This window comes from Sapajus apella, unplaced genomic scaffold (genome assembly GCF_009761245.1).
Source record: "Sapajus apella isolate SASKATOON/1434 unplaced genomic scaffold, GSC_monkey_1.0 scaffold30, whole genome shotgun sequence".
NCBI lineage: Eukaryota > Metazoa > Chordata > Mammalia > Primates > Cebidae > Sapajus > Sapajus apella.
Genome location: NW_022436970.1, coordinates 8,008,091 through 8,023,121, shown reverse-complemented (window position 1 = coordinate 8,023,121; position 15,031 = coordinate 8,008,091). Strand labels below are relative to the sequence as shown.

At 37.2% G+C, this 15,031-nt stretch overlaps 1 protein-coding gene across 5 annotated transcripts in view; it reads left to right on the top strand.

Moving 5' to 3' along the window:
* Positions 1-15,031, top strand: part of PIGN (phosphatidylinositol glycan anchor biosynthesis class N) — a 143,156-nt gene that overhangs the window by 25,335 nt on the left and 102,790 nt on the right. For all 5 annotated transcript variants that reach the window (XM_032293665.1, XM_032293663.1, XM_032293662.1 and 2 more), the window contains 6 exons: positions 3,312-3,433; positions 3,890-3,988; positions 6,491-6,597; positions 10,099-10,223; positions 11,334-11,464; positions 12,401-12,517. In XM_032293665.1, the coding sequence (XP_032149556.1) occupies positions 3,322-3,433; positions 3,890-3,988; positions 6,491-6,597; positions 10,099-10,223; positions 11,334-11,464; positions 12,401-12,517 (691 nt within the window). In that variant the 5' untranslated portion in view covers positions 3,312-3,321. The remainder of the gene's footprint in view (positions 1-3,311; positions 3,434-3,889; positions 3,989-6,490; positions 6,598-10,098; positions 10,224-11,333; positions 11,465-12,400; positions 12,518-15,031) is intronic.

The following is a 15,031-nucleotide window of genomic DNA, read 5'->3' as shown; positions in this document are numbered from 1 at the left end:
TAAGAACTTGCTTTATGTATCTGGGTGCTCCTGTATTTGGTGCATATATATTTAGGATTGTTAGTTCTTCTTGTTGCATTGATCCTTTTACTATTATGTAATGCCCTTCTTTGTCTCTTTTGATCTTTGTTGGTTTAAAGTCCACTTTGTCAGAGACTAGGATTGCAATTCCTGCTTTTTTGTTGTTGTTGTTCTCCATTTGCTTGGTAAATCTTCCTCTATCCCTTTATTTTGAGCCTCTGTGTGTCCTTGCATGTGAGCTGGGTTTCCTGAATACAGCACACTGATTGGCCTTGACTTTTTATCCAATTTGCCACTCTGTGTCTTTTGATTGGGGAATTTAGCCCATTTACATTTAAAGTTAATATTGTTATATGTGAATTTGATCCTGCCATTTTGATGATAGCTGGTTGTTTTGCCCATTAGTTGACACAGTTTCTTAATTGTGTCGATGGTCTCTTTACCATTTGGTATGTTTTTGGAGTGACTGGTACTAGTTGTTCCTTTCCATGTTTAGTGGTTCTTTCAGGAGCTCTTGTAAGGCAGGCCTGATGGTGACTAAATCTCTCAGCATTTGCTTGTCCATTAAGGATTTTATTTCTCCTTTGCTTATGAAACTTAGTTTGGCTGGATGTGAAATTCTAGGTTGAAAGTTATTTTCTTTGAGGATGTTGAATACTGGCCCCCACTTTCTTCTGGCTTGTAGAGTTTCTGCCGAAAGATTTCCTGTGAGTCTGGTGGGTTTCCCTTTGTGGGTAACCCAACCTTTCTCTCTGGCTGCCCTTAACATTTTTTCCTTCATTTCAACCCTGGTGAATCTGACGATTATGTGCCTTGGGTTTGCTCTTCTTGAGAAATGTCTTTGTGTTGTTCACTGTCCCTAGACTTGAATGTTGGCCTGCCTTTCTAGGTTGGGGAAGTTCTTCTGGATAATATCTTGAAGAGTGTTCTCCAGCTTGAATTCATCCTCCCTGTCACATTCAGGTACACCTGTCAAACGTAGATTAGGTCTTTTCACATAATCCCATATTTCTTAGAGGTTTTGTTCATTTCTTTTCACTCTTTTTTCTCTCATCTTGCCTTCTTATTTTATTTCATTGAGTTGATTGTCAATCTCTGATATCCTTTCTTCTGCTTGGTCAATTTGGCCATTGAAACTTGTGTATGCTTCACAAAGTTCTCGTGTTGTGTTTTTCAGCTCCATCAAGTTGTTTATGTTCTTCTCTAAGCTGGTTATCCTATTTAGCATTTCGTCTAACCTTTTTTCAATGTTCTTCCTTTCTTTGCATTGGGTTAGAACATGTTATTTTAGCCCAGAGAAGTTTGTTATTACCCACCTTCTGAAGCCTGTTTTTGTCAGTTCATCAGATTCATTCTCCATCCAGCTTTGTTCCCTTGCTGTTGAGGAGTTGTGATCCCTTGGAGGAGAGGCATTCTGGTTTTTGACGTTTTCATCCTTTTTGTGCTGGTTTCTTCCCATCTTTGTGGATTTAACTTCCTGTGGTCTTTGTAGTTGGTGACTTTCGGTTGGGGTCTCTGAGTGGACGTCCAGTTTGTTGATGATGAAGTTATTTCTTTCTGTTTCTTAGTTTTCCTTCTGACAGGCCCCTCTGCTGCAGGACTGCTGGGGGTCCACTCCAGACCCTGCTTGCCTGGGAATCACCTGTGGGGGCTGCAGAACAGCAAGGGTTGCTGCCAGTTTCTTCTTCTGTTATATTTGTTCCAGAAGGATACCTGCCAGATGTCTGCCAGAGCTCTCCTTTATGAGGTGCCTCTTTGGATATATGGGGGTCAGGGAGCTGTGTGAGGAGACAGTCTGTCCTTTATTAGAGCTCAGGTGCCGTGCTGGGAGCTCCATTATTCCATTCAGAGCTGCTGGGCAGATATGTTTAAGTCCGCTGCAGCAGAACTCATAACCGCCTCTTTTCCCAGCTACTCTGTCCTAGGAAGGTGGGGCTTTATTTATAAGTTCCTGATGTGCTGCTGCCCTTTTTCAGAGATGCCCTGCCCAGCAAGAACGTAGTCTAGTCACAGTATGCCAGCAGAGGTGTTGCTGAGCTGCCGTGGGCCCTGCCCTGCTACTGTGTAAACTCCCTTGCGGTTTTGTTTATAGAGGTACAGTTAGAACTGCCTCAGTAGTGGTGGTCTGCCTTGGTAATGGTGGACTGCCTCAGTAGTGGTGGACTGCCTCGGTAGTGGTGGACTGCCTCGGTAATGGCAGGTGTGCCCTTCCGCCCCCACAGATCTTGACCATCCCGGGTCCAGCTGCGTTTGGCTGTGAAACTCTCAGATCAGGGCCTATCAGATTGCTGGTCTTTGTGGGGGTGGGACCTGCCAAGCCAGTTCACCTGGCTCCCTGCTTTTGGCCCCCTCTTTTTCAGTTGAATGGGTGGTTCTGTCTCCCAGGTGTTCCAGGCACCAGCTGAAACGGCCACCCAGATTTGTGTGAGGTTTTGTGTGGAAACCCACTGTACTGGCTGTTTCTGTGCTGGAAATTCATAATGCTTTTTGGCCCGGGAATATCCTGGTCTGTAGGCTGTAAAAACTGCGGGAAAGGTGCAGTATCTGAACTGGAGTGCTGGGGTGTATGGAAAAGCCTCCCATGGCCTCTGTTGGGTAGGGAGGGGGGTCCTCCGTGGATTGCACTTCCCAGGTGAGGCAGTGCCCTACCCTGCCTCGGCTCACCCTTCCTGGGCTACACCACTGTGCCACCAGTCCCACTGAGACACTCCTGATACCGCGTTTGGAAATGCAGAGATAACTTGCCTTCTGTGCAGCTCTCGCTGGGAACTACACTCCAGAGCTGTTCCTGTTTAGCCATCTTGCTCTGGCCCTATGCACCAAGTTTTAATTATTTTTTCCTTAACAGTTTGAAAGCAAGAAACTTTATCCCAAACACTTTAGCCTATATCTCTTAAGAACAAGGCGTTTCTTCTAAATAGCCACAATACTATCATCACACTTAATGCAATTTAACATTGATATAATAATACTATATGTTCTATCTATATATAATAAACCATGTCAATATTTTGTGGTTTAAAACAACAGTCATGCATTTTGTCTACTGGTTCTGTGCAGTGGTTGAGTGGTTCTTTGTTAGTCTTACATCAGCAAATTCATGCTGCTACATTCAGCTGGTAGATGCTCAGAATGGGTTCAGCTGGGATTTGGAAGATTCCTTTCCTTCTTAAGTTTTGACTGAACTTTTTGCTTTTGATTCCTTCTGTAATTATCTTATTTTCCTAAAGCTTTATGTGAGAGTATCTAATAACAGTCTATGTTAACTGTTTGTCTTTAATATCTTTTAGGAATATAATAATGCATGAAGGCAGCTGGGGCATATCTCATACACGTGTGCCAACAGAATCTCGGCCAGGTCACGTAGCTCTGATAGCCGGCTTTTATGAAGATGTCAGTGCAGTTGCCAAAGGTATTGTCTATTTGGATAATCTTATTAAATGAAAAGTTTGTCAAATAAATATTACTCCTTTACCACTGAATTATGTCCCTAAGTGAAGGTATGTTTTGAGATACTTTGGACAAATGTTTTAGCATGCCTTACTAACATGAACACCCACTGGTATTGACTCCAGAATGAAGTTTAGTATTTCATTAACCTGTGTTATTTAAAGAGTTTGGGTTGGATGGAAGCATAATTTTCCTAGATATTACTCTTGAAAGTTCAAAAATGGTTGTATGTTTCCATACGAAGTAAATTATCTATTGTTAGTTTTTTTAAAATAGTGGTATAATATGCATAATACAAAATCTATTATTGGTTTTGCATTTGTTCTCTGACTAATGTGATTATTATTTGAAGAATACTTCTTTAGGAGCTTATTGTAGCATGTATATATTACCATTATTGCTTTCTTTCTTTCTGAAGGATGGAAGGAAAATCCTGTAGAATTTGATTCTCTTTTTAATGAAAGTAAATACACATGGAGCTGGGGAAGCCCAGATATTCTGCCTATGTTTGCCAAAGGTAAGAGTCATTGATTATATTCCTCAGGTAGTAAATAGGGAATAAGTCAATATGGTAGTTTTCTATATATTATTTACCTACTCTATTTGTTGGTTTTTACATATATTTTCACATTTTTAACATTTCTGAAATGGGAATGTTTAATTACAATGAATAGACGTGTCAGTTTAACTGGCAATGTTTTTTTCCTTCTTAGTTATACTTGGAATATTGGCACACCATGCAGTTAGATAGTATTTTGGATTCAATTAAATGGTATATGGCTCTATCACTTAACAGCTTTTTTTTTTTTTTTTTTTGGGACGGAGTTTCGCTCTTGTTACCCAGGCTGGAGTGCAATGGCGCGATCTCGGCTCACCGCAACCTCCGCCTCCTGGGTTCAGGCAATTCTCCTGCCTCAGCCTCCTGAGTAGCTGGGATTACAGGCACGTGCCACCATGCCCAGCTAATTTTTTGTATTTTTAGTAGAGATGGGGTTTCACCGTGTTGACCAGGATGGTCTCGATCTCTTGACCTTGTGATCCACCCGCCTCGGCCTCCCAAAGTGCTGGGATTACAGGCTTGAGCCACCGTGCCCAGCCACTTAACAGCTTTATAATCTTGAGCAATTTAGAAAACCTCTCTGAGCTTCAAGTTCCTTTTTGTAAAATGCAATAATATTAGTTTCTATCTCATACATTTCTTTTTAGAATTAATTTATATAATTCATGTGAAATATTTAACATAGCACTTATCACATAACTTTATTATAATGATGATGTTCATGTGTGGTTCATTATACTTTGGTAAATTGTTTTAAAAGTTAGTGGATATTCATATAAAGATTTAAACATTGGCCGAGACAGTGTTTCACACCTGTAATCTCAGCACTTTCGGAGGCTGAGGCATGTGAATCACTTGAGCTCAGGAATTCAAAACCAGTCTGGGCAACATGGCGAGACCCCCAATCTCTAGAGCAAACAAAAAATTAGCTGAGCATGGTGTTATGTGCCTGTAGTCCCAAATACTCAGGTGGCTGAGGTGGGAGGAACGCTTGAGCCTGGGATGTTGAGGCTGCAGTCAGTCATGATCACGCGGCTGCATTCCAGCCTGGGCAACAGAGCAACATTCTGTCTCCAAAAGAAAAAGATTTAAATGTTAAAATGTATGGTTATAATTCCCATATTATTATATTGAATATGCCGTATGTTTTGTCATTTGATATATATGGCATTTAACATATAATTTATTTAAGTTGATATTTAATATATTGAATTTGGCATTTAAATGTGTTGTTTGTTTATGTGCATAATTCTGCAAATATTGGGACATCTCTTAATTAGAAAATTCAATTATATTATTTTCTCAAATCAGTTGGGTGAATTTCATGTCATTAATGCTTTTAAGTGGGAGAATTATGATTGATCATTTCACTTATCTGAAAGGACTTGTAATATACTTAGTCATGAATATAATTAGAATAATGGGAACTATTAAAGATTATTATGTGTCCAGAAAGCAAAATATAAATTGAGAATTTTATGTATGAAAGTCATAGTACACTATTATACTGGGTGAACCAAAAAAACCTCAAACTGTTTGCCATTTATATATCACCTTCTTTGGAAAGCAGTTTAGTTTTTTGAGGGGCTGGTGGTGGTAAGGGTGAATTGAGTTGCTATGGCTTATCAAACTAACCTTCCTATTTCTGGCTACAATGGATGGGACAGGCCTAATACTTGAATTAGAAATAGTCTAATAGGAATGTTTAATTTCTTACAGAAACCAGCAAAACCAGTCAGACCTTTTTATTTGGGATGTGGGAAGTAAAATGGTTGAGGAGTGGAATGGGGTCATTAGAGCTGAACTGGTGCTATAAAGATTGTATTACTTTATTATATCTCTTTCTTATTATCTGCAAGAGCCTATCGAACTCAGAAATTTACTAAACTGATTAGATTCCTAATACAGTCTTGCAAATGTATGAGATTATTATATCTGTTGACCCCTTCAAACTATTTGGCGATAAGCAATATTTATTCTAAGTTGAGAAAAATATGCATAGTGTATGAAAAATAGAAGTGAAATATTTGGATTTTCTTCTTATGTTAAGAAGGTTTGTACATCACACATCTTCATTTACTTTAGATTGTAACATTCTAAGGGGCACACATGTTTTGAATAGTTTAATCCTTAAAGGTAGACAAATATTGTGCTTATTTTTGTTCTATTGCTTATTAGAGTTGTGATTTTGGCATGTTAGTTAACATATAATGGATCTGCGAAATTAAAATATGTTGTTTTTGAGGACAAAAGGCATAGAATATATTAAAGTATGCAGCATGGTCCATAGCACATAAAATAAATAAACGTTCATGATTACTCCCATTTTTCTCTTCCCCATCATATAATGCTTTGTGAAAATTCTGTTTATTTACAAAAATCTGTGAATGAGTAGCTACTATTTTATGATAGTTTAAAAGATTTTGTAAAAAATTATTTTTTCCAAATTATTTTTTTCAGGTGCTGGTGGAGACCACGTCTATACATATAGTTATGATTCTAAGAGACAGGATTTTGGTGCTCAAGATGCAACAAAACTGGATACGTGGGTTTTTGATAATGTTAAGGTTTGTGCTATTGAGTGGTTAATATACAAAAAACATATTTTTGCTTAAAGTATTCGAGTCTGTATCTCAAGTTTTTTCTGCTTGCATGAGCTTAGAAAGTTCTTTATTGTAGCACATTGTTCTGAATTCTAAGACTTAATTCTAAGAAATTACACATTCTAGATAAACAAGAGAAGTTGTAAAAGTCTTAGTTTCTATTAGTAAGATGAGCCCTAGGTTAGGATTCAGGAAAACTGTTTTCATTTCTAGTTTGTGATTCATCGTGGGTAAATTTTGATCTTTCGTTGACCATGGAATCTGTCTCTTGCAGTAATGGACCATGTGAGATGTGAAAGCCTTTGGAAAAATGTTGTTCAAATGGAATACATTAATAACAAAGTGGATGATTTTTTTAAAATGACACTTTAAAGAAAAATTAGATAAGTAGATTATATAGGCAAAAACAAATTAGCAAATTAATCAAAAAATCTATGGTTTCTTTAAGTACTAGAGTTTTTTGAACATTTTATAGTGACAATTATAGTTTCATCAGGAATACAATAGAATTTATACTCTCAAAAATTGTGTGAAAATCTCAACTGTGGGCATTGGCTTTCTTTTATCAGTCCATTGTTCCTCATCTCCAAATAACAACTCATAATTCATCCATTATAAGAAGCTTTCTTTGATTGATACTTCTTTTTTCCAGTTGTGTCTTTTGAACTGACTTTGTGGACTTCTCCATGATATAGACATTTTTGTTTGTTTGTAAATGTACTTCTTAGTATATATGTGTGTTTTTTTTGTATCTCCTTACCAGAAATTAAGTACTCTAAAATTTATTGCTAAGCCCTGTTTTTTTAAGGATCTTTTCACTTGAAATTTTCTTTTTACTTTTAATATATACTTTTGTCAACAGGAAAAACTTTCAACTTAAATAAAATATTTTTAAGAAAATGATTAACAAATTATTTTGCTAATCATCACTTCTTAATATAATATACTAATATTAATATCTGCATGAAAGCCTTTGGCTTCTAATTTCATATGTGTAGCTAAAATCTCTCTAAAATTATGTAATTAATTCCTTGTAAATGTACATACATAGCTGGTGGCTGGCCTGATTTTCATGTCTTTTTTCCTTTAATTTCAATACTACTGATCTTGACACAGTAGTGAAAACAAAAAAAGCTTTGCACATGACTTATTTGTAAAATATGATAGATATATATTAACCAAGTAATAATGAAAATATGAAATCATCAACAGTGGTAAGTGATGTGAAGGAAAAATACAGACCAAAAATATATCTTCAGAAAATTGTAATCTAGACTGGGCAACTAGGGGAAGGCTAAGAGTTTTGAGGTAATCTCTGAAGAGGTATAGGAGACAAGGAAATGGGTAGGGATGGATTGGTGTGGAAAGGTATTGCAGGCCAGGAGTGTCAAGAGCCAGCATAATGGATTTGAGGAAGTAGAAGAAGGGAGGTTAGTGTGACAGGAGAACTGCCTGGGAGCCAGGTCTCAGAGGAGGCTAGAGAGTCAGTTAAGGGTTTTACTTTAACTTCTTGTCCTGGCTAGAGACTAATGCGTATTTCAAGCCAGACTGTTTCCAGATTCATGCAGTTTTCTAATCACTTTTTTTTATAACTGTGATAAAAGAAATATATGCAAAATATAGAATTTACTATCTTAAGCATTATAAGTGTTTGCAGACAGTCCCAGCTTAGCAATATTTAACTTATGATTTTTCGACTTTCCACCAGTGCAAAAGCAATACATATTTAGTATAAACCATACATTGAGTATACATATAACCATTTGGTTTTTTACTTTCAGTGTAGTGTTCAAGCATTACATGAGGTAGTAATTATTATCTCACTTATCTCACATTATCAACACTTTATTAAAAAATAGGCTTTATGTTAGATGATTTTGCCCAACTGTAGGCTAATGTAAATGTTCTGAGCACGTTGAAGGTAGTATAAAACAAAAATAAAATTCTAACCCTCCCCTACCATCTCAATGGACTTTCTCAGCCAGGGCACTTTTAAAATATAACCTGAGAGACTGGTTCTGGCCATGAGGGGAAGTGGAGTTCAGACATGCCCTGTTATTTCTCTCTGGTATTAACATCAGTTCAGACCTTAAAGTCTGATAAGAAACATTTTATAGCTTATTCTCTCTGAAGCCTACTACCTGAAGGCTTCCTCTGCAAATAAGAACTTTGGTTTCCACTGACTCTTAACTTAACCCAGACATTCCTTTCTTTTGATCCCAGGTCTTTAGAGAAACTCAACCAATTGCCAAGCAGAAAATGTTTAAATTTCCTCCCCAGTACCTGCTTTGAGTTGTGCCGCCTTTCTGGACCAAACCAATGTATTTCTTAAATGTATTTGTTTGAAGTCTCCTGTCTCCCCAAAATGTACAAAACCAAGCTGTACCCTGATCACCTTGAGCACGTTCTCAGGATCTCCTGAGGGCTGTGTCATGGGCCATGGTCACTCATATTTGGCTCAAAACAAGTCTCTTCAAATACTTTACAGAGTTTGACTCTGTTGACAGTAGGCCAGGCTAAGCTATGATGTTTGGTAGGTGAGATATGTTACTGGCGACAGGTATCCGAATTACTGACAACAAATCTGTAAGGGTCAGCAGCAACCTAAATTCTTACCTCCACAGAAGAAAGACTTCAACTGAGGGGCGTAAGGCAGAAGAAGAGACCAAGGCAGGAGTGGAAGTTTATTTGCAAAGGGTTTTAGAATAGGTTTTAGAATAGGAAAAAGGTTTTAGAATAGGAAAGAAAGGAAAGCATGCCTAGAAGAGTCCCAAGTGAGCTTCGAGGTCAAGTGCAGTGTTTAACCTTGATCCTAGGACTTTATAGGCTGGCCCCTTTCCATAATTCTTCGCTTAGGGTGGGGCACCCTCAAGTGCAGTTCCATTCTTAATCTTGGGAGGTGGGCATGCACAGTGCGTTTAGGAAGCTGTATGCATACCTGTCGGAGGCTTTCTTTCCTTTTCTGGTGGAGTGCCCCTGACAGGCATACCATGCCATTTTGTCTCTTAACGCACATGCGTGGGAAGTTGTATCTCTCTGCTGCTTGCATTCAGTTAACACTTTAGTGCAGCAGGTGTAGGCCCTCAGGAAATGGCCTCTCCCTGATGCCAGCTGCCAGTTTACGACTTTTAGAGAGGCAGCGTAATTGCTGAATCATCACCGGACATTCCTAGTGGGTTGGGGAAGAGCCCTCTCTTGCCCCACTCATGCCTGTCTGACTACCTGTAACACCCATTCTAACACATTTTTTTTGGCCTTATGATAACATAGAAAACAGCTAATTCATTATTTGAACATGGATGTCTGAACTAATAGCAAAGACTTTGTGTTGGTAGGTCTTGAGCACAGATTTAAACAGTGTGAGATAATTTAATTTTGTACTTATGCATAAATTCAAATGTTTTCGTCAGTTTTATTTTTAAAATAAAACAAACTAAACATTTTTAACTCATTTGTTATATGTAGGACTTCTTTCATCATGCCAGAAACAACCAGTCTTTGCTTTCTAAAATAAATGAAGAGAAGATAGTTTTTTTCTTACATTTATTAGGAATAGATACAAATGGACATGCTCATCGACCATCCTCAAGGTAATTTAATGCTGTTTTTAATTGCATTTTTTAAGGGAAACAGCTATTTTATTGAACTTTTAAAGTATTATAATGTTTTCTTTGGACAGAGCTAATATTTTAAATAACTACTCTAATGTATATTAAGTTCTCAATTATATGAGATTTCTGATACAGTGGTTAAAAATCATATGTGCTGTATCCAGATGGCACATTAATATAAGTAAAATATATCCTGTATATATTCCATAATCTTCATTTACTGAAGCAGAGAAAAAATTTTTACCTAAAATAGCTACAGCATATATTTTAGAAATTCTTTCAGTGAATCTTGAAATAAAAAGCATTTTGTGGAATTAATTTTTATATCACCAAAAGATGTAATTAGCTACTTCTTGTATATCTCCTTTAATTAGTATTGTATCTAGCAAATAAATTGTATAAATTTTTGTATAGCATAATTCAGTAACACTCCTTATATATAAAACAGCAAATATTTTTCTTACTTTTGAAGACCATAAGTAAAAGGAAGATACCATGTTATGCTCTCATTTCTTATTTTGCATTTGGTTTAGATTAGCCTAACAGTAGCTGTAAAGCCTGCTGGGTTGGCTGCCAATAATGAATACCTCACAATCCCCTTCTTAAATATGATACACTGTTGTAATTGATGGAATATTCGTATGGAAAGATTCTTATTCAGTTGTATGGCAGTCTTAAATATAATGTGTTCAAAATGTGACATTACATTATTATGTTTTATATCACAAACACGTTAGATAATGAAAATATTCTATCCTTGAAATGATACCTTTAATATGGCCAGAACAGTATAGTTTATGTAGTGAGAGGAGAGACATGAAAGTCATCTATCTCATTTAGGACCTAGAAAAGAGTTTATTAAAATATATTTGTTAATCAGTCCCCTCCTTTTAAACCATCTTTGAAAACTATTTCAGATTCTTTTGCTTCATCAAAAGGAGAAAACATCTAGAGTGCTCTGATTTTAAAACGTTAGAGATGAAATCTAAAAGCATTTCAGAAGTTAACTGATTTTGAATGTAATGAGTCCACATTAAATAAATTTGATCTCTCCAGATTTAATTTTTTCTTCTGTTTCTTTATAAATAGGGACTACAAGGACAATATTAAAACAGTTGATGATGGAGTCAAAGAAATCGTGTCTGTGTTTAACCATTTCTATGGAAATGATGGGAAAACAACATTTATCTTTACCTCTGACCATGGAATGACAGACTGGGGTTAGTGTGTCTTTAATTGATATGTACCTTACTATCAAAGTAGTGATGAATGTAGCTTGCAAATATTTTATGATAATGAGAAGATTAGGTGTCTTGCTATATACAGAATGTCTACCACATAATTATGTGCTTAAAATGTTAGCCTAAAAAACAACTGATCTTATATAAAAATATTTTCTCTAACTAAAAGGGAATATATTCTCATTTACAAATGATAACTGAGAAAAATGGAGAAGTAAATGAAAAGTGACTATTATTTATCTACTGAGAATTAACTGTATGTGATGGCAAAGGGACTAATGTTAAGATGGTATTACTGAGGGACCGAGGGCTGCTAGAATTCTGTCCCAGATAAATCTGTGCACCCTGTGAGATTCCCAAGGCAAACGCAGTATGTGCACAGAGAACAAAATAAAGCAAAGACGAGATTTGTCCCCAAATCACAATATGGATTTCCAGAGAGTTGAGTTCCACTTTACAAAGGACTTCTTTTGGCTACACCTGCTAGAGTGGTCTGGAAGAAAATGACCCAGAGACCTTGCCATCCTCTCCAGAACAGACTTAGTCTCTACTGCTTTCCCCACGCTTGGGTGGTAACCGAAGGAACTCTCTGTTCTTTCTGTCTGCAGTGCTACTCTGGCAGCAGCAACATTTCTTTCATGTCTTATTGTTATTATTTTATTCTTTTAACCGTAGTTACTCAGCAGGCATTCTGGTTTTTTTTTAGTTTTTGCCGGTTTGTTGTTGTTGCTCTAACTTGCTGTATAGGAATATTGTCAAACTAATTGTCCTAAAAGATTGTAACCATTTGGTAATGTAGTGACTAGAATTAACTATATATGGGCTAACTCTTTAAAACAAACCATTTTAAAAAATATGTAGTTGTAAGTTAGTTCTTCTATGTTTGTCTTATTATTCTTGGTATCTTATTTGTAGGTTCCCATGGGGCTGGTCATCCTTCAGAGACTTTAACTCCTTTGGTCACTTGGGGAGCTGGAATCAAGTATCCCCAAAGAGTATCAGCTCAGCAATTTGATGATGCATTTTTGAAAGGTACAAGCATTTCTTTACTGTGTTTATAAATACAACCTCTTAATATAAGAACAAAATTTAATTTTTTAAGAAATCACTTTCCAAATTTCAGTTGTAAATCTCTCATTTTCACATTTGCGCCTTTACTATTTCTATGCAAACACTACAAGGGGTTGTTGGTTTTTCTCTTCTCACAGAGGCATTTGTTGATCGCTTCCCAGCGCACCACGGCTAGTAACTAGAGCTTTCTAAATGTCTAAACTGATCAACTGAACTTTCAATGTTCTTTTATTAATTTATTAATTAATTTGAATGTGAGGTAAATAAAAAATAAGAGGAAATGTAAGGTTTCTTTGAAGTAAATAATAAATTTGATTTAAATTTTTCAACCCAAGCAAAGTACATACTATCAGTTATAAAACCACAGTACCTGCAAGATATATCCATTAGATAAAAAGCAAGAGGTAGTATTGGGATATTTCAACCCTAGGCCCTGATGAAGACAGAAGAGCACGGTGAATAATGCACTCAATAGCATGTGTGCAGTAAGTAATAGTGCATTTTTCTTTTTTTTTTTTTCCATTTATTTATTTTATTGGATTTTAGGTTTTGGGGTACATGTGAAGAACATGCAAGATTGTTGCATGGGTACACACGTGGCAGTGTGATTTGCTGCCTTCCTCCCCATCACCTACATCTGGCATCTCTCCCCTTGCTATCTCTCCCCAGCTCCCCACCCCCCACCGTCCCTCCCCTATTTCCCCCCTACTGACCCCAGTGTGTAGTGCTCCCCTCCCTGTGTCCATGTTGTTCTCATTGTTCAACACCCACCTATGAGTGAGAACATGCGGTGTTTGATCTTCTGCTCTTCTGTCAGTTTGCTGAGAATGGTGGTTTCCAGGTTCATCCATGTCCCTACAAAGGACACAAACTCATCATTTTTGATGGCTGCATAATATTCCATGGTGTATATATGCCACATTTTCCCTGTCCAGTCTATCATTGATGGAATTTGGGTTGGTTCCAGGTCTTTGCTATTGTGAACAGTGCTGCAATGAACATTCGTGTGCACGTGTCCTTGTAGTAGAACGATTTATAATCCTTTGGATATATACCCAGTAATGGGATTGCTGGGTCAGATGGAATTTCTATTTCTAGGTCCTTGAGGAATCGCCACACTGTCTTCCACAATGGTTGAACTAATTTACACTCCCACCAACAGTGTAAAAGTGTTCCTATTTCTCCACATCCTCTCCAGCACCTGTTGTCTCCAGATTTTTTAATGATCGCCATTCTAACTGGCGTGAGATGGTATCTCAATGTTGTTTTGATTTGCAGAGGGTGATTTCTCATATGTTTGTCAGTGCTAATGGAGAGCATCATGCCAAATCACAGGTCTACAAAGGAGTCATTGACAAAGGGCCAGAACAGTGCAATCAGTTCATGGTCATGATTGTTTCCAGATTTATTTAAGCATGAAAGAAAAAGAAACTAGAGAACCCTTTTGTTCATCTACTACATATCTTTGAGATAGCCCTTCCTTGCTTTCTCAGAACTTAACATTCTAGTAGGAAAATTAAAACAATTACAAACAAAGTTTATAGATTATGATAATTTTATGAAGAATATTAGGGTGATGTGATAAAAGAGGAGGTAGGACCAGGCTCCCTTCTCCACCCTGCCCCGCTCAGTTTTCTTAGGCACAGATTCTTGCGATGTCTCTAAAGAAATGGATTGGACTTGAAATGTAGTAGCTATTCACAGGTTCACAGGCCAATCGTAGCTCACTATAGCCTGGAACTCCTGGGCTCAAGCAATCTTCCTGCCTCAGCCTCCCAAGTAGCTGGAACCACAGGTGTGTACCACACCTGACTAGTCCTCCACATTTTTATTAAGACACTTGGCAAAGGAGGCAAAATGCATTAGTTTTAAATGTATAACTTTATGAATTTTACATGCATATATACACCATGTAATCTCCACCCAGATTCACCATACATTTGAAGTTTCCCTTGTAGAGTAGGATACATTTTGTAGAGTGGGCTAATAGTATGTCTCTTCACAGTTAGGATAAGAGGGAGCCATTCATATGAAGGTTAGGGCAGGAATGTTCCAGGCAGAGGGAATAGCAAATGCAGAGGCAAGAAATAGAGTTTAGCTCGTTCGAGGAACGGAATTGGAAGGCTGATATGGCTGGGCACTGTCAGCTAGGAACAGAGTACAATGAGTTGAGAGGTTGGAGAGGTAAACAAGAGGTAGATCATTTGAGGCACCAAAGCCTGGGTAAGGAGAGCATGTAGTGTGTTCTGAGGGCAGTGCTCTATTGTTAAAGACTGTTAGGCAGAGCATTGCCAGCATTTGTTTGCCGTATGAGCTACAGAACTTTCTAAATGCTCTGTGATAAATGATGAGATTGGATCAAAATAGAAAGTAGTATATGTTTGTACTTAGGAGAAAATAGTATGTTTTTACTTACAAGATTCAACTTTATTTTGGCATTTGATTTCTTAAATTGATGTTTTAGAATCGTGATTT